At 40.1% G+C, this 18367-nt stretch overlaps 1 protein-coding gene across 5 annotated transcripts; it reads right to left on the bottom strand.

Moving 5' to 3' along the window:
- Positions 1-1796: 1796 nt before the first annotated feature.
- On the bottom strand, positions 1797-17901 carry LOC310648415 (B-cell antigen receptor complex-associated protein beta chain-like). Of its 5 annotated transcripts, XR_014494088.1 has the most exons (8): positions 17794-17901; positions 12499-12549; positions 11320-11604; positions 10785-10903; positions 9595-9636; positions 8330-8707; positions 2312-2401; positions 1797-1910 (listed from the first exon to the last, which is right to left on the bottom strand). XR_014494088.1 is itself a non-coding variant. In XM_083376235.1 (7 exons), the coding sequence occupies exons 1-6, from the start codon at positions 17861-17863 to the stop codon at positions 9632-9634; spliced, it is 567 nt and encodes a 188-aa protein (XP_083232361.1). In that variant the 5' UTR covers positions 17864-17901; the 3' UTR covers positions 8673-8707; positions 9595-9631. The 5 variants fall into 5 exon arrangements, 2 of the variants coding, with proteins under 2 accessions (XP_083232360.1, XP_083232361.1); XR_014494089.1 differs by lacking the exons at positions 1797-1910; positions 2312-2401 and adding an exon at positions 7681-7893; XM_083376235.1 differs by lacking the exons at positions 1797-1910; positions 2312-2401 and adding an exon at positions 10480-10516 and having other exon boundaries at positions 8673-8707.
- Positions 17902-18367: the final 466 nt, after the last annotated feature.

The following is an 18367-nucleotide window of genomic DNA, read 5'->3' as shown; positions in this document are numbered from 1 at the left end:
TGGGATGGAAAATATAAGGTTCATCAGTACTTCCAGAATCATCATATTAGACAGGCACTATTAGACGTGTGGATAAAAATTAAAAAAATTAATTATATAGAAATCCCCAATTGGCTATCCATATTAGAGATTTTCATGCACCTCAAATTCATAAATTTAGGAAGAGTAATCACATATAAACATCTCTTAGATTAAAATGGAGACCTGAAAACAAGAAAAAGATTTTTAGAAGATGGTATAGAGTTGGAATGGTGGGCATACTTACAAATACAGTCATGATACAGAAAAGACAAAAAAGAACCAGGGATAAAATTAGAATGTGGTGACTGACTTTTTTATTCACAAATCTATTTTTGGAATATTATATAAAAAAAGAATTGTAGTCCATAATGAGATCACAACTTCCTATTCTATCAGAGAGGAATCAAAATGGCTGCTGTGGAAGGGGGGGGGGACAAAAAAAAACCCCTGAATTCTTCCTTAGTCAACCATCCAATCAAAAGTTATTTACCATTTAATCAAGCAATGAAATGACATTTTCAGTGGAATACTGAAGGTGCGCTTGCAACGTCTTCTCACTGAAAGATTTGCATCTATGTATTAAGATATACAGCATTCTTGAAAGCATCTAAGTTTACTCACTTATACAATGCTAGAACAGGCAACACAATTTCAAACACAATACATTTTTAAAAAGTTTCAGATTCAGCAAAGGAACCATTAGCTTGTATCCGATTAAAAAATCCATTAGAGGATGTAACTTCAGAAAATTTAACATTTAGAACAGCCATGTTAAATTGCAATGCAAATTCCACGTCCTTTTTCAGATTTCCTTTTTTTTTATTGAAAAGTTTTAACATACAATTTTTCTTTAAAAATCCCCCCTCCCCCTACCTCCTCCCTCCCCCCCTACCTCTCCTTTTTCAGATTTCCTGAACGAGTAAAATCTTTTTTATCCTCCAGAATTGCTAGAATAGAATAATCTGGGTCATCTGGCAATTTGAACTGTAATACATCCTGAGCTGTGAAGCAGGAGTATGCTTTATGCTTATGAATGGAAATGTAGTTTAAAGAGATTTCTTCCCTGTTATTATAATTATTTTTTCCATACCAGTTCTTAATGGTTTGAATCTTGAATTTTGAATCTTGATTTAGCCAATGTTCTTCTGTCACATTACTATCTTCATTACCAGGTTTATGTTCAATTGGGTGAATCTGGATTATTTTTTCATTATCAGTTCCACGTGTAACTTTATCTAGCTCATTATCATCATTTTTATCATCATCATCAATATTAACCAACTGCCTTTTTTCAAATTAATATTGCCTTGTCTCTGCATCTGTTCCTGGGCCTTTCTTTTACGGTTGTTTTTTTTTCTTAGAGAACATAAAGTTAAGAAGTTTCTTAGGTATTTTTTCTGATTTCTTACCACTAGAAACATTTTGCAAAAATTCTTTCAGTTCACCGTTTCTAAACAATTCATAATATTTCTGAGCAGTAAATGAAAAAAACTTATTCAGCACATTACACATCAGTTCAGTGGCGTAGCGTGGGTTGTCAGCACCCGGGGCAAGGCAAGTAATTTGCGCCCCCTAACCGCACGCCTGGCACCCCCCCCTCCACAGTGGGTGGCGACCCGGCGGCTCGGATCGGATTCGCACAGCCAGCACTGCAGTGAGAGAGAGTGAGTGAGCCAGGCAGGGGCAGAGAGCTGTGAGTGCGAGCGTGCCCCCCCAGATGTTGCGCCCAGTGTGGCCGGCCCCCCCTGCACCCCCCACGCTACGCCACTGCATCAGTTCTTTTTTCAGTGTCTCAAAATTATCAGGTTTCAGGATCTTTTCTAGGTGCATTATTAGTTGGTCTTGATTCTTTGTTGCATAGTCTTGCAGATCAAAAAGTGTGTATTTACCTACAGGTGGGGAAAACATGAATGAATGAACTTTAAAATGTTTTATTTATTTTTTTATTTTAATTCCATTTATATCCCGCCCTTCTCCGAAGACTCAGGGTGGCTTTACAAACTTAGCAATAGCCTTCATTCTATGTATATGCCTGCTTATTAGGGCTTTCACACACACCCCAAGCAGCATTATTACAAAGTCAGCTTAATTGCCCCCAACAATCTGGGTCCTCATTTTACCTACCTCGTGACATTGAGATAATTTAAGAAAATAAAATGCATGGCATCATGTCAACATGTGGAGCCTAATCAACATGTGGAAACATAGTTCAAGAGACAGTTGCATGCTTATCCAAAATAAGATTAAACCAAACATACCATTGGCCATTTTAGAATTAACAATTACATACCAGTATATGGTGGACGGTCAGTGTTTACTGGGCAGGAACTTATTAATGCAAACTTCTCATTATTTTGAGCTTCACCTTTATTCTTCATGTCTGCATTTCACAACAAAATATAATGCTTTGATATAAATATTTTCATTAATACAAAATATAAAATGAATAACACTGGATATAACAAAGTGTTACATCTCAATAATCTAGATTATGGTTGTCTCAAAAGTGCTTTTCTGAAAGGAAACTGGACCTACTTGTTTTTTTTTTCTTTGAAAACATTTTCCTTCTCATCCAAGAAGCATCTTCAGTTCTGTAGAACTGAACTGAAGAAGCTTCTTGGAAAAGTGAAATGTTTTCAAACAAAAAAACTCCAAGAAAGTGCAGTTGTCTTTTGGAAAGGCACTTTTGGGAAAACTGGATATACAAAAGTTTACATAGCGTTATATAGGTCAGTGACTATTTACAAGGCTGAAAAATATCCATAAAGATTGAAAGCAAACTAATGTCTTATTTGTTTGCTAATAGAATTCTCTTCCAACAGTTAAAAAACAATCCTTTTAACCATTACCTTCATTTTACATCTTCACTTTTTAATTTTGTTAATCAAACTGTCTGCCAGATGTGTATAATTTTGTTTTGCTTTGTAGTTGTTTAATAATCATTACATATACAGCTGATAATGCTTCAATGCCATTGACTCTAATGCATAAAAAATAAGTATTTGGAATTGTACACAATAGCTGGGCTACAGTTGTTAATTATGTTATGCTTATTGCTATTCATTTTTATTTGTCTATATTCAAACTGAGACATCAAATTTTTGTTTTAATGTTTTTATGAATGCAAAATGCTATGAGCATGTGTTAATTAAATAAATTGTTCCAAAATGTCATGCAATTTTTGGAATTATTCAGTGTCATATTTTGACAGACAAATAGTATAAAGTCAGCTAGAATAGTCAGTTGTTTTGTTGCTGCCTTGTCAAGTCCATGCAGTTTTATGGGCAAGATTTTCAGAAGTTGTTTGCCATTTCCTTCTTCTTAGAACGAGAGCCACTGGTCCAATGTCACCCAGCCGGTCTTTTGCCTAAGGTTCATGGTCTCCTGATGCCATTAACCATTATATCAATCTGCCTTTCAGTATCTATATATCTGGAATTGGGTATGTCTAGTTTAATGAAGAGAAGGACTAGGGGTGACATGATAGCAGTGTTCCAATATCTCAGGGGCTGCCACAAAGAAGAGGGAGCCAAGCTATTCTCCAAACCACCTGAGGGCAGGAGAAGAGCAACAGATGGAAACAAATCACAGAGAGAAGCAACCTAGAACTAAGGAGAAATTTCCTGACAATTAGAACAATTAATCAGTGGAACAATCTGCCTCCAGAAGCTGTGAATTCTCCAACACTGTAAGTTTTTAAGAAGAGACTGGACAGCCATTTGTCTGAAATGATATAGGGTTTCCTGCCTGAGCAGGGAGGTCGAACTAGATGACCTCCAAGGTCTATTATTATTATTATTATTATTATTATTATTATTATTATTATTATTATTATTATTATTATTATTACTATTATTGTTGTTGTTGTTAAATGGAAAGGCAATATTCAGCCCTTTAGCCCTTACATCAGGAATATCAAAGGTTCCTATTGACCCCTCCCTAATTGTATAATCTTCCTTGAATTATTGGCACTGCTGGCCACAAACCATCTTTTTGTTCATTCATCTTGCAATAAGCCAATCATTCACACAGAGTGGAGGAAAGTGGAATTCAAACACTTTATGTCTGCATACCGGTAGGAACAAAATGTCTACTTCAGCTGATGGTTTTTGTAAATTTCAGCTTAAAAGAAAATGGGCATGCCAAGTGAGATTTAAATCATAGCTTTTATATTTTTTTTCAAAGAAGTATGTAGATACAATGCCACTTATTGGTTATTAACATTTCCTGGGCATGCTGATTGCCCATGCACTCACATGTGCTCTAGAACATGTTTAGCATGATCTCTAAGTTGCTCATTTAAATACTCAAGGACTGAATTTTTAATATATTAATGATGAACTTTTGTTCACCTCTGGACCCCTGCCCTGATTTATGTCCACAGCTGTAAGCTAAAGCACAGTTAAATTACTCTAAGTAATGGCCCCCTTGCAACAGAATTGTTTTCAGACGGTATCCTGTCATCAAACTTCCTCTAATTGGTCGCTGCCTTCAACAAAGCAACAAAAGCCAATTCTTATCTTTGGTTTATTTCTGCTGAGAAGCTTTCATTTATCTGTTGCAAAAAGCTTCTGTTTAAGTAATAATAATGCATTTTATGCAACTTAGAGCATAATTTTTACCCGAGACTCCTTTATAAGTTAATATTAAAGTAGCTTGCCTTACCTGACTAGGCCTTCACTGGACCAAGGTTAAAGAACCATGCCTTCAGTATTGCAGTTGCTGCCCTGACCACTTATTTATGGAAAGACCCCTATTTCTAAAAGTGGGTGACCATGAAATCTGCTCCATAACAACTGAGGGCACTTAACAGTTTGGCCTCTGTTCCAAGAGGACTTGGAGAGAGACAACTCATCTTGCAAAATAACTGCATCATTGATAAATTTTTGTAAGATAAGATGTTTGGTTTGAATAATAATGTAATAAATTCTACTCTCAATATCCTAAAACTTTTATAGAGATTTAGAAATAAACCAATTTTGGAATATCAGGTGCCTTTAGATACTTCACCTACTATCTTCTATGTACTACGCATCATTTCCATTATAGCTGGCCATTACAAGAATAACAAAATATTTAAAAATTGGTGTATACTGTTTTCGTGTTCTCTTCCCACCATTAATTCCTTCACTGTGTTGTCTTTTTAAATAGTAGGTATTAGGGCTATGCAACAATATGAATCCAAAGGGGAAAAGATTATTCAAAGCATGGGTGGGCTCATATATTGCAATTCCCTAAAGAATTTACATGTGATCCCAGGAAAAATGTGTTTTAGGAAGTATTAATTGTTGTGATATGCACACTAATGCATGTTGTAAACCATCTTTTTCTTATGAATATAGATAAACCACATTTTTGGGGTGGGGGACGCTTGAAGATTGCAGTGAGATTTGGATGATATGGAGGGTCTTCCTTCAATCCATATCTTTTTCCTATTTGTTGTTGCAGAATTCAGTTTCCATATGTTTTTAAAAGCAATGGTCTGAAAAAGCTGCAGGGCCACAAAATAGTTGCTGAGGAACTACTGCTTGTTGCTTACCTGGGTCATAGTGGAAGAGATGAGTCTTCCTATTGCTCCATAGAGCTATGCCAATTGGCCAGTCTCTTGTCCCTTCTGTAGTTAACTGAGGATTGCAGGGGATTGTAAAAATGAAGTGGGGAAATAGCATTTTCCTATCTGAGATCCCCAGGATACTGCCTCTGCAGTGACTGTTGTAACTGATGGTCATAGGTAGCTCTGGGTCTACCTGGCTCAGGTCAACTTAAGTTCTTATAGATATTGGGACATTGACATTGACTTTTAAATGCAGCTGAATTTGAACCCCAGCTTTGAGATTCATTATAAATTGAAAGATACACCAACAACTTTATTGATTAGCCCTTGCGCCATATCAAAGTACAAAGTTCCAGCAACAAACCGTCACCAAAACTAGATAAAAGCAATCTGAAATGGAATTTGATAAAATACAATTTAAAATGGAATTAAAATACAATTTAAGTTAAAATAGTAATAAAATACAAATTTAAGATATAGATAAAATATGGTAACGTTATATTTCGGAGTCGCCCTTACAATCTACCCCAATCAGTCCCACATATGCAGATCTTAACTGGATCATTTTGTTCAAATACTGTGCTACGTTGAATGTTATTTTCAAGTTCTGGCCGGACATAAGGTAAGTTATTTCGATATGGGGATCCCAGTGGGTCATTCGTTTGGTATATAGACCAAGATACCTGTCTCTCACCCTCTTATACAGACAACAGTCAAATAGGATGTGAGCCAGGTCCTCTACCTCTGCCGCTCCGCAAATGCAGAGACGCTCATTGTACGGTATAGCATGAAATCTCCCATATCTGACCATTAGAAAGATACACAGAGGTAGAAGCAGAGTAGAAAAGGCAAAACTGAAACTGAATTATGAAAATTTAACATTTTTACTCTCTGGTTTTGTCTGTGCATGAGGCTGCTTACCCCAGTCCCCCACTTCCCACATCCATTTTCCTTTTCTGAGAAGAGAAGGTATTTAGCTATGCTTTGTGAAAAAACAGGAAGCAAACGGTTCCAGTCAGTAATTTGCAGAAAAACATGTCCCAAAGAGTATGAAATTGAGCATCCCTGTAACAGTTAAAAGGACATTTGGGGCAGTGTCTCGATAACAACCGTATACGTGTTTTATACGTGGAATGTGGCTTCGAATTGCCACTTTCTTGATGTGAAGAGTGTTTAGTGGCAGGGTAACCTTAACAAGTATGAAAGGATAATACAGGCTCAGTTATAGTTTTCTTTTGGACTTTTTCTGGTCAAGCAATGGGAAAATGGCTTGCAGTATTTTCTGCCTCAAGCGTTCACTGGAAACAAGAGACACGTAGGTGTTAAATTTGCAAACCATCGCAACGCAAGCTCTGACACTTAGATATTCATCTGTTCAACGTTAGTACAAAAGGTGGAGCTTGTGTTGTGACATCATAACAAGCCTTTCACTATTTTTATACTGGAAATAGGTATATATAATTCTGCATTGTGGGCTGTTCCCTGACACCACTGGATGACATCGCCAGGGCTCGTTGCCTTGGAAGAGTGAGGAAGATTCTCAGGGATGACTCACACCCTGGACGGTATCTCTTTACTCTCCTACCATCCGGTAGGAGATATAGGAATATAGCCAGCCGTACCAACAGGCTGAAAAATAGCTTTTATCCGTGGACTGTTAGGCTTTTAAATGGGACATAATCTTATGCAGAATTGACTTGGGAGGCCGGTGTGTGGTGTAGTTGGTTCACATAGTGTGGTGGGATGGAGGGTTTGTTGTCACTGTGTGTTGGGGGGAGAGAGCACGGGGGGAGGCTCAGCTAATCTCAATGTACACATGTTGTACTTTGACAATAAAGGTTTATTATTATTATTATACGCAAACAGACCAGATTGATTTTTAGCAAAGCATCTATACTTGCCAAAAGTGACTAGGTCTCTACTTCAAAAAGTGTTTTTTAAAAATATTTTTGTTTTCAAAATGCAACCTTCCCATTGATAGATGTGTTCACCCAAAAATAAAAACCTCTGCAGCCCTTACTATACATTGTTCTTCCAACCTGGTGCCTTCCAGGTGTGTTTGAAATAAACTCTTGTGATCTTCACCCAGCTTTGGCAATTGGCCATGCTGATTGTTTAAAATCAGCCCAGCTGGAGGGCACCTGGAGCTGTTATAGACCAAAGACACAATTATTTACAAGTAGTTCTGTTGTTCAGATGGAAAAGTTTATTCCTAAGAAGTTGGTTATGCATATTAAGCTAAAAATATTACATTTTCAGATTTCTGTAATGTAGAAATTAGAAAACACACAATGTTTGCATACATTGTTTTCATGCTCCTGAAACAAAGAAATAATATGCTGTCAAAATGTTAAAAATAGTATTAAACTTTTTTTATTATTTTGAAAAGTTCAGCAAATATATTTTAAATTCTTTTATAAGGATGCTAGAAACATTTTTTAATATGACCCTAAGGAAGAAAAATCCTAACAAAAAAACTATAAATCTCAGTAGGAAACATGGTGTCCTATAGCTAATATATTCCAGATACTTTCACCATAGCCATCGTGGTAAGGAATTCTGGGAACAGTAATCCCGCTCCCAGACAATCTGGAGTTAAAGAAATTGAAGTAATGTGATGTTAGATATTAGTTTATCAGATTCAATCCTTTGCTGCCTAGCCAGTTATGAGTGACAGCGGGAAACCAATTAAGAAGGTGCCATTTGGGGAAGGGAATATAGAGCAAACTCAAGCCAGAAAGCCCATCTACTTACACATTCATTTCTCTTCTCAGCTCTTTCTGCTTTATTTTTATTGAGTCTGCCTGTCTTCTCCCTTCTCCCCATTTGTATGTCCTTGACTCAGCTGTCCCAGGGAATCTGGAGATTGTGAATACTGCTTTTTAGTAGTTTCTAGCAGATCGGCTGCAAGCAAGAGATAAGCACATTTTTAAAGCTGCTCTGGAGTGGAATTTTTATAGTGGATCCTGGTTGCCCCAGGAATTGGTGCCCCTTTGGTTAAGTCAGCTGTGGTTGACCAAGCTGCTAGCCTTTTCATTCTTCACATGGATGCTCCCCCAAATCCCACTTCTCTGGTCTGTCTTGGTAAGCACCAATGTCTTCATACGTATCAGCTAGTTCAACTGTCAGCCCCTGTTGAAGAACAAAAATGGAATCAGCCTATGAACTGAAAGTATCAGCAGTACTTCGTTGTGGGGGTGGGGGTGGTAGAAATATGCTGTCCAACTCAATTTTGTTCTTTCTGCATGTCAGTAAAAGAGCTGCTTAAAAATGTCCTAAAGGTAAAGGTAAAGGTTCCCACGCACATGCGTGCTAGTCGTTTCCGACTCTAGGGGCCGGTGCTCATCTCCGTTTCAAAGCCGAAGAGCCAGCGCTTGTCCGAGGACGTCTCTGTGGTCATGTGGCCAGCATGACTAGATGCCAAAGGCGCACGGAACGCTGTTACCTTCCCACCGTAGTGGTCCCTATTTTTCTACTTGCATTTTTACGTGCTTTCGAACTGCTAGATGGGCAGAAGCTGGGACGAGTAACAGGCGCTCACTCTGCTATGCGGCACTCGGGATTTGATCCACCAAACTGCTGACCTTATGATCGACAACCTCAGTGTCCTAACCCACTGAGCCACCGCGTCCCTTAAAAATGTCCTATGGGGACATAAAAGGAATTCTCTTCAGTGAAATAAAAAGTCCATCTAGTCTAGTTCTTGACTGGTGGGCTGTTCAACCAGAAGTCAAAAATGAAAGAAGCTGACTTGTACAGTATTGAGCTAGATCCATAATCTATCCAAGACAAAATTATTTATTTTAACTGGCAATGGCTCCCCAGAGTTCCAAATAGATTTTTTTCCAAGCCCCACATGGAGAAGAGGGGAATTGAACATTTCTGCATATAAATTAGAGACTTCTTCATGGCTGGCTACAATCCTCTGGCCCAAAGACAATAGGACAGTATGGAATATGAAGAAAAATGCATACATTTTTATGTGGTTAAGACCAAGAATCTCTCACTCTGAAGCTTACCTCGTAAGTATGTTCGTCCCCAGAGGCATCTTTTCTGTCACCCTAAAATGACATAGAGATATATAATCAAACTTCAATTAGCTTGATATGTTTTTCTGATAATCACTTGAGACTCATTCGTCTCAAGTCCTTTTTTATTTCTTGCTGAGCTTATTTATTTAGTAATGTTTTATTAAAAATACCAAATTTCTTTATTGAGGGACTATAGAAAAGGCTAATTAATTGGAGAAGATCTTTTTAGATGAAATGTGATGGAACCAGATCTGATTTTTCTTCCCAAAAGGGGCAAAACCAAGAATGCACTCTGTTTGCCATCTTTGTAAGGTCCTCTTACTCTATCTTCCTGCTTGGGCCTTATGTTCATATTTTTCAAAAGAATATATGCTTCATCCTTGACCTTATCTCAGCCCGTCACTTAAGCTTCTATTTTGAGGATTTGTTTCAGTGTCTGTTCATGATGGGAACTGTAGTCCAATAAATCTGGAGAATGGCAGGGATCAGGCTATGTCATCCATAGCCAGGGGTGAGGTGGGAGGAACCCATGGCTCAGAAACAAGCTTGGAAGCATGAGTTTTCTCAGCCTTCATTGATTTAAGCATATTTGAGTTTGCTCAATTTGTTGCTTCTGGAGGCAATAATCTTCAAATAATCATTTGCCAATTTGCATGTTACTGAAGTATTTCAAGTGTTTTATCATTTATTTGTCCATATTTTACATTTGTTCATTTACACATATAGAAGAACATGAAACAAGAAACAAAATCATGCCAGACATATTACAATGCTGGCACAATGCATCAGTGAAATATCAGCTTTCCCCCCAAATTTCCTCCAGAAGAGCCAGATCTCAATAGCTTTCCAGAATAAAAATAAGAAAGATCTCACCCTTGTATCTGGAGTCCACTGTTCCAGAGGAGAGGGTCTGAGAATAAGAAAGTGCACCCTCAGATGCTTACTAGTGGCATTTCCTTGGGGTTGAGTCTGCAGGAAAGCTCTCCCCAGATTCCACTTTGAGAAAGCAGTCCCACTGTCTTGAAGTATATTCCTGCAGTGCTTCAATATGCCCCGAAGCCCTTCCCTTATTCAGGGAGAAGTCAATGACATGCACTCATATCAAAGATCATGGTTACAGTCTAGTGGTCAGTCAAGGCCCCAACTGAACTGCTATTATGAAAGTCCCACTCACTCACCTTCCTTTGGGTTAAGAAGACCGGTATGCTTATAAAAAGGACAAGAAGAATTGTCTGGATTAAGATGATAGCATCTTTCACCTTGTGCCGACTCTGCACTTGCTCATAGGTGCTGATACCTTTAAAACAATAAGAGGAGCCCTCCTGACTTCTCAGTTTTGCTTGTCATAAAGTGATTGCGTACCCCACTGCCCTAGGATTACATTGACAGAAATTTCCAGTTTTGATCACTGTTTTCATTTCCATCTTTCAAATGAAAATAGTCTTGTACTACATGCAGGGCAGAATCCAGATCCTGTAATGTGGTTTAGGTACCGCATGTGTGTATACAAGCTAAATATCCTTAGCTTGTATAGCATTTCATCTAGCTAAGACAGGCTGCCAGTTTGAACTGACAGAGTCCCAGATATTAGCTGGTATATTTTTCTCTGCGAATAAAATGTATGGACTTTTGTCCAAGAAGTATTGTCCATAAATAGCAATACCCAAGCATATAGCATCAGAGAGGGCAATATTTAGAAGATTAAAGATTTACCCATGACTTTGAGTTCAGTACCACAGAAGGGCTTCAATGAGTCCTTGATCATACAGTGGTAGATACCACTGTCGGCGTGCTGGAGTTTGTTGATCTGTATCATTACCGTTGAATTATTTCTGGTCACATGGACTCTGGAACTGTTCATAATCTCCTGGTATTTGTCCTGCTCAGTCTCTCTATGCCAACTTGCCACAGAGCCGAAAGAACAGCTAAGGGAAATTCGAGCCCCGCCTCTTGCAGCAATGAAACGTGTATTTAACACATTCATGAAAGTGGTTGTATCTGTGTAAAAGAAGAAAAACCCACAGTAAAGAGAGAAAGATAGAGCACAGGATGGAAAAGAAGGGTAAATATCTTTACTGGACCTTCTACCAATCTTCCCCAGATAGGTTCCCTCTAGAAATGCTGCATTAACGGGCTAATCACACACAGCCATTATCTGGGCCATGCTAGACTAGGAAGATAGATTGCTCTAGATAAGCTATTAAAGCATGTATCAAGTTCCAACTAATTCCTGACTAGAGGAATGAGTTTGTCAATTCTTCACTGGAGGTGTGGAGTTGTTCCTTTTCTAAGAAGGTCTTGGGCGAAGACTTCCCAACACCCTTGGAGAGTTCCAGAGTGGGGAGACCTAGTTTTGATTGGGAGACATATTTGCTTTGTGTCTTCATTCATTTACAGAGCACAATAGATTAGGACTCCTAACCTAGTTTGCTTGTCTTCACCATTGGGGTGAGATTGACATATGGAGCAGGGAACTGGATAGGGTCAGGCGCTGGTTGGTCCTTTCTCAGTTCAGGCTGGCTTTTTGGGATTTGAAAGGCTCATCCTCTTACAGAGTTCAAGTCTCTTTGGATGAAAAGGTAGCCAGATGTGGGAGAGAAGGTACTGACAATCAAACACAATCCAAGTAAAAACACAATCCTTGGATTGGTCCATGGATAAACAGCCAAAGGTCTATAAGGCACCCAGTGACGTGATATAAATGTGAACATTGGATTGTTTTGCAGAAGCTAAATTGTTCCAAAAATAGCAGCCATACAACCCTTGTTGTGATCAAAACCTGGCAATTATTTTACAAGTGACAAGTAACACAACCTTGGAAAAAAGATTATTGCAAGGGAATTTCAGAAATAGGAAGTGAAAGACAATATTATCTTGAAAGTACACATATACCTTGTTTTTGAGAAATGTTTCTTTCACTAGAAGCTTTGGTGATTGTCATACCTGGGGAAAGAGAAAAAAATGGTTTGAAAAAGAACCAGTTTACCTCTTCAACTAAAATTGGAATGGGGGCTGTTTGATTTTCTTTCTGTCTTCTGTGCCTTCAAGCAGAATGACCTAAACAAATGGAGAGAAAAAATCAAGCAACATTTCTGCAATGTCGCGTGGTCGCACAGAGAGACGGACACTTGAGCTGGGTATTACTTCTTTATTTGGATCGTGAATGAAGCTGGAGCAAAGGGGTTTACCTGGCATCTCTTATACCTGCCCAGGTGAATGGTGACCAATAGATTTGAACCTGGGCTTCCCGCCAGTGCAGGTGGCCAATGGATTTAAACCCTGGCTTCCCGCCAGAGCTGACCATGCCCTGGGGCTGCCAACGACTTGCTCTATTCAGGCTTTCCCGCCAAAGAGGTTATAGCCTGGAGCTGTCCAGCCCCCTGCTGTGCTGGCATTTCCGTGTGTGCTTAACAGCATACACTACAATTTCCCTCTCCCAAATTCACTTCTATAAATTTTGATGCTGGATATGCTTTCAATAGTCTTTGGATGTGTAAATGATTGGCGAAGCAGGATGTTTTGAATGTTACATCCAAAGATTGAGCAGTTCCAACCAGGGTTCGCTGCAGTCTGACAAAGGCTGCTAGAGTGGATAGAAATTGGTGTTTGGCAGGATATAACAAGAAGACTCAGTGCGTCCCCCAAGACAGATAAATAGGCAGCCATGTCAACATGCTTCCCTCCAGCCCTTGAGCTGCAAAGAAAAGTCCACTGGCATCAATTGCCCGGCCACAACAGACAAGCCTTATTCTGACTCAGAACCCAGGGTGGCAAACGTTCTCTTTAGAGTTTCAATGTGGAGCAAGATAAAGAAGTTGATACATGGATTCTCTCAGTTTCATTTGTATCACCATCACCAAGCATGATTATTGTTCCAAAAAAATCTCCAACCACACGTTGCTGTCCTTAATATCACCTGAGGGAGGGACTTTACCCTCTTCTTAAGTCTTCCAAGTCACGCATGAAGCCTATGTCCAAAATAGCCAATCAGGTAGGCCATAGAGGAGATGTGCAGGGTGAAGAAGAAAGCACAACTGATAATGATCAAATTCCATCTTCATATAGACTGCAAGGGAATGGCCATGCCTGTGATAGGCAGGGTAAAGATGCTGCCTGTGGAGAAGATGAAAAGTTGTTTCCCCAAGTAGTAAAAACAACAGAAAGAGCAACATCAGTAAGGAGGCAAGAGTTGGGGGGGCAGAATGGTGAAAGCAGAATTACGTGGAAAGCCCAACTTTTTTTGCACGTGCACTGTGATTTGTATGCATGTGCAAAAGGGCCAGAGGTATGGGGCAAAACCAAGCCACAGGTGCCTGAGCAACTACTTGAAATTGCTTGTCAGCAAAACAACGGAAAACCTGTAATGCACTCACTGGCGGCAGAATCAGCAGACAAAGCTGAGAGAGCCTTTCCTTATTTGCATTCAACTTCTCTGGAGCACGGGGTTGAAATATATTGAGGTTTAACACTATTTTACTGAGGGCCATCTTGTATAAATGAGGAGCCTGTGCAATGCCTGACAACAAGTGATCATTTGGGAAAGTTGTGGCCAGGCCTTATGTATGCAGATGTCTTTGTGGAAGCCGGGGGTCTGGCATCTTCTGCCACCCAAACCAAAATGGTCCTGGAGGTCCTGGAAGTGACCAGCAATCTGTAATAGTCTAATGGGGTCAAGAAACTAGGTAGGCCACCACCCCTGACCATAGCATCTGCTGCATCTAAGATGAGATCCATGGGAAATATTGTGCTGGGAGAAGCCCTACTTTAAAACTAGAACTGCTGAAAACACCATACGTTGCTTCCTCTGTGAGTGGAGAATGATAGGAAGGCAAACCTCATGAAGGCACTCATATTAAAGCTCTCATCAGGGCATAATGAGGAGATGTGAGGATGAATCTTCAACTAAATAATTTTTTTATTTAGTTGTGTAAGCCAGTCCCTCTAATGGGCAAGCCTTAATTTATGACTTAGTGTACTATGTAGACCAAGATCAAGGCTTTTTAATAAAAACCACAGGGCCTGCTCAACATCTACCTACATTCTGCTGGAGGGTAGCTGGCTGGTTATTCAGGACTTCTCTACTCGTCATTATTGTTGTTGTTAGTTGCGAAGTCGTGTCCGACCCATCGCGACCCTATGGACAATGTTCCTCCAGGCTTTCCTGTCCTCTACCATCTTCTGGAGTCCATTTAAGCTCACGCCTACTGCTTCAGTAACTCCATCCAGGCACCTCATTCTCTGTCGTCCGCTTCTTCTATTGCCCTCAATCTTTCGTCATGGACTTTCTCTAATCCCAGTTCATAGTCAAGGCTAGGTGATCTCAGGTTTTTCTGAACCATCAAAGCTAAAGTGGTATTTTCCATGTTCTCTGAAATGAGCGTTGCTATTAACATGTTTCATATGTACCTTGGGGACAACTGAATTGATGATACAAAAAGGAGCTGAAGGTTTGGTGTCTATCTGGGCACATTCTCTGAAGTGGCTAATGGGGCCGTCACATGGTGGGGAGAGTACTTGAAATCATAGTTCCTCTTCCATCCCAGGTTCTCTACATGGTGTGTTGGCAGCCCAGTTAACAGATCACACATGTGGTGGCTGGTAAAACAGGAGATCAACTATCAGCCGGTCAAATACATTAGCGGGCTGGTTGACTTTCCTCCAATTTTCTCACCAGTCCTTGCTACTTCAACCTTCATTGTCATGAACAGGGGAACTGGGTCAGCAAATCTGCAGGGGTGGCAGCAGGTTTTTCAGAGATGTCCTCCCTATAACTCAGATACTGCAGGCAACCCAGGAAATTGGCAGGTGCTGAGGAGGGGGAGGGCTCAGTAGAAGTTCCAGGGCTTTTTTTCTCATAGAACGCTCAGAACGGAGTTCCGGCACCTTTTGTGGATGGAACCTTGTAGGGTAGGCAAGGTGCGTTGTATGACATGTGTGAGTTCCGGCACCTTTTTCTTTTACAAAAAAAGCACTGAGTAGAACTGAATAGTACTTCCTCCGAAGCTTGGCCACCCATACAGGTTTCAGCAGCAGAAGCGCAATACTGAATGTCCTGCCTCTCAGTCCCCACTGATAGGCAGTGCACAAGAGTAAAAGCACCCAACAGGGCATTTTTATTGTTGACAACTCAACCCCCAGCCATTCTATGAACACTTGCATCATGTAATACCTGGGATCAGGTGGCTATCTGAGTTATATTTAGAGGATTTAAGGAAAGCTGGGGAGGACAGTCTCTCCTACTCAACTGAATAACACCCAATCAGCTTCTGACAGTCAGCTAAGTCCTCCACTTCTATCCATTTGTCAGAACTTGCCTCTTCTCTTAGCCCCAAAAGGGCAATTGGATGTTTTTCTCATGGATAAGAAAACCCACCAGTCTCTGCCTCTTAACTTGCCTTGCCTTGCACATTCTCCCCTCTTGCTCCTGAAGTTGATTGCATCCTACTGACATAGCTGTGTCATCTCATGGACTGAGGACAGCATGTTAAACTGGCTGATTGGATGTGCTGCCCTGAGAAAAGCAAGTGGAAGAGATTAAGTGAGATCTGAATCCAAAACTGAGGACCTTAGTCTGCAAGGAAGTTTTGCAGACTAGAGTATTCATACCTTTAAAGATAAGAGAGCCTTCGCACTCCTGACTTTCTGTGTTTTCAAGACTCACGGCCTATTGCCCACTATGGTACATTTGCAAATTGTACTTTCTTAACCATGATTTACTGATAAACTACAATTGACTGGATTCATTGCATATGTTAAGTCAAAATCCAACTAGCTATATTATGGCTTAATATGCCCTGCAAACCTAACCATTGGATGGGTTCATGCTTCATGCTAAGCCATAATATTATTTGATTTTGCTTTAGTGTCCTGGATGAACCCAACAATTGTGGTTTGTTCAACAATTCATGATAAAGTACAACATGAGTTAGTGTAATGTGTGAATCTATTTCATAACAATCTTTCTAAAACAGTGTCTTCTTTCCACAGGATAACTATTTTAAAAAATATTACAGGAAATAATATAATAAAATTTACCTTTTTACTTCTTGTTATTTGATCATGCTTTAGGCATGTGTTTTCAGTTCAGGTTGGAGGGGGTTAAAGATTGCATCCTTTTTATAATTAATTTCTGCCCAGGAAAATGAAATCTGGTCAATCCTATTTGTGCATTTACTAAAAGGTAACATGTGAAATGCCAGGTAGCTTGAGTCCAATATTATTAGGCCGGAAGGAAACTCCTTTGCACTTAAAAAAAACTTACTTCTGAGAAGTCATAGCTAGGATTGCATTGTGGAGTTCCTGTGCGCACCGTGATAGAAAAGATGATAGAAAAGAAAGTTTCCCATTTTAGAAAGCAAACACCAACGTGTCAGCTTCTCTCCACATTCAAAGCAGCTGGACAGGAAGCGTAGCAGTTCTTGTAACACAGCTCAATGAACACAATTTTATTTCCTGTTTCTGTAAAATTTCCCCTGAACAATTCTGGGGTAGGGGGTGGGAGGTGGATGAAGAAGCTCCTGGGCTCTCTCTTAGATATTTCCATCTCCCACCAAAATCCCCACTCTCTCTACTATTGGGAAAAGACCATCCTTTTTTTTGTAGAATGTGGTTACAGGTGTTTGGTTGCAGTTTTGTAAAACTTCATTTCTAAAATAAAGCATGCTCAGTAACAGAGGATGCCATTACCTCTTATTTGCTACTGTATTGCTTTTATTGAATTCGCAGCAGAATTTTCTGCTGATCCCTCTGTTAATCTAGTTTTATTTCTAGCCCTCCCATTCCCTCTCTTGTACCTTTTTCCTCCAATCTTGCAGAATAACTGGAAAACCACCCTCTGCCTCTTCCAGCTGAGTTTCAGGTTGTGCACCTTGTTTATTTATAAACCAAATCTTTACCTGGGATCCAATTCTCAGCCTACTATGAATTCAGATCAGCCTTCTCAACATGGTATCCTCTTCATGCCTCAACTATACCAATCTTAGTCAACTTGGCAGTATGGAAATTCTAGCGCTAGCATCTGAATGGCATCAATTTAGAAAACCCAGTAAACATAGTTTTTATTTATTAGGCTCATGAGAGAGGGAGGAAAACACTTTTTTAAAAAGGCAACAATCACCATTAAACCGCCTAGGACTTTAAACCATCTTAATCAATGGATTTAGCCGAAGGAGATGGAAGAAGCCATACCTGTGACTACAAGCAAGAGCCCCAGGGCGGCCCCAAAGTCCCTGAAAATCCAGAAGGAAGAAGCTGCCATAGTTGAGCAAAAGCCGAGATGGAAAGAATGTGTCTTGGATTGGAGCCTTGAGAAAAACACCTTCAGCCCTCAGTTTTTTTTTTCTTTTGACAAAGGCTGAGGCTCCTGGGCTGAGCTCTTGTTTCCTGCCCATGCAGATTCAGCGGGCAAGAGGCAGTCCCTCGGGTGACTTGTGGGCAAGGGAGAGCTTTGAACAGGGTGCAGCTGGTCAGGTGACAGGGGCGCTGAGCAGTTTGATTGGCAAGAGCTGCACTTAGTGTCTGAGTCTCACGTGGAAAGTGGAGGAGGTTATTTTGGTTTGCCCTCATTGCTGATGCATCACTGCTCCTTGGTGGAGCAGTGGGCTAATGCCTCCTTAAATAACACCAGCTGCCTGCAATTAGTGCAGGTTCGCATCCCACCAGGCTCAAGGTTGACTCAGCCTTCCATCCTTCCGAGGTAGGTAAAATGAGGACCCAGATTGTTGGGGGCAATTAAGCTGACTTTGTAATAATGCCGCTTGGG

Source organism: Vipera ursinii, assembly GCF_947247035.1.
Source record: "Vipera ursinii genome assembly, chromosome: Z".
Taxonomy (NCBI): domain Eukaryota; kingdom Metazoa; phylum Chordata; class Lepidosauria; order Squamata; family Viperidae; genus Vipera; species Vipera ursinii.
This window is presented reverse-complemented; position numbering and strand designations above follow the sequence as displayed.

Bases quoted from the DNA above. Each gene is read 5' to 3' on its own strand.
- LOC310648415 (XM_083376234.1), bottom strand. From the start codon at position 17,863: ATGGCAGCTTCTTCCTTCTGGATTTTCAGGGACTTTGGGGCCGCCCTG. The intron at 11,605-12,498 runs GTATATGTGTAC...TCTTTTACACAG, and splicing joins AAACATTTCTCAAAAACAAG to ATACAACCACTTTCATGAAT. The intron at 8,708-9,594 runs GTAAGCTTCAGA...GTTCTTCAACAG, and splicing joins GGGACGAACATACTTACGAG to GGGCTGACAGTTGAACTAGC.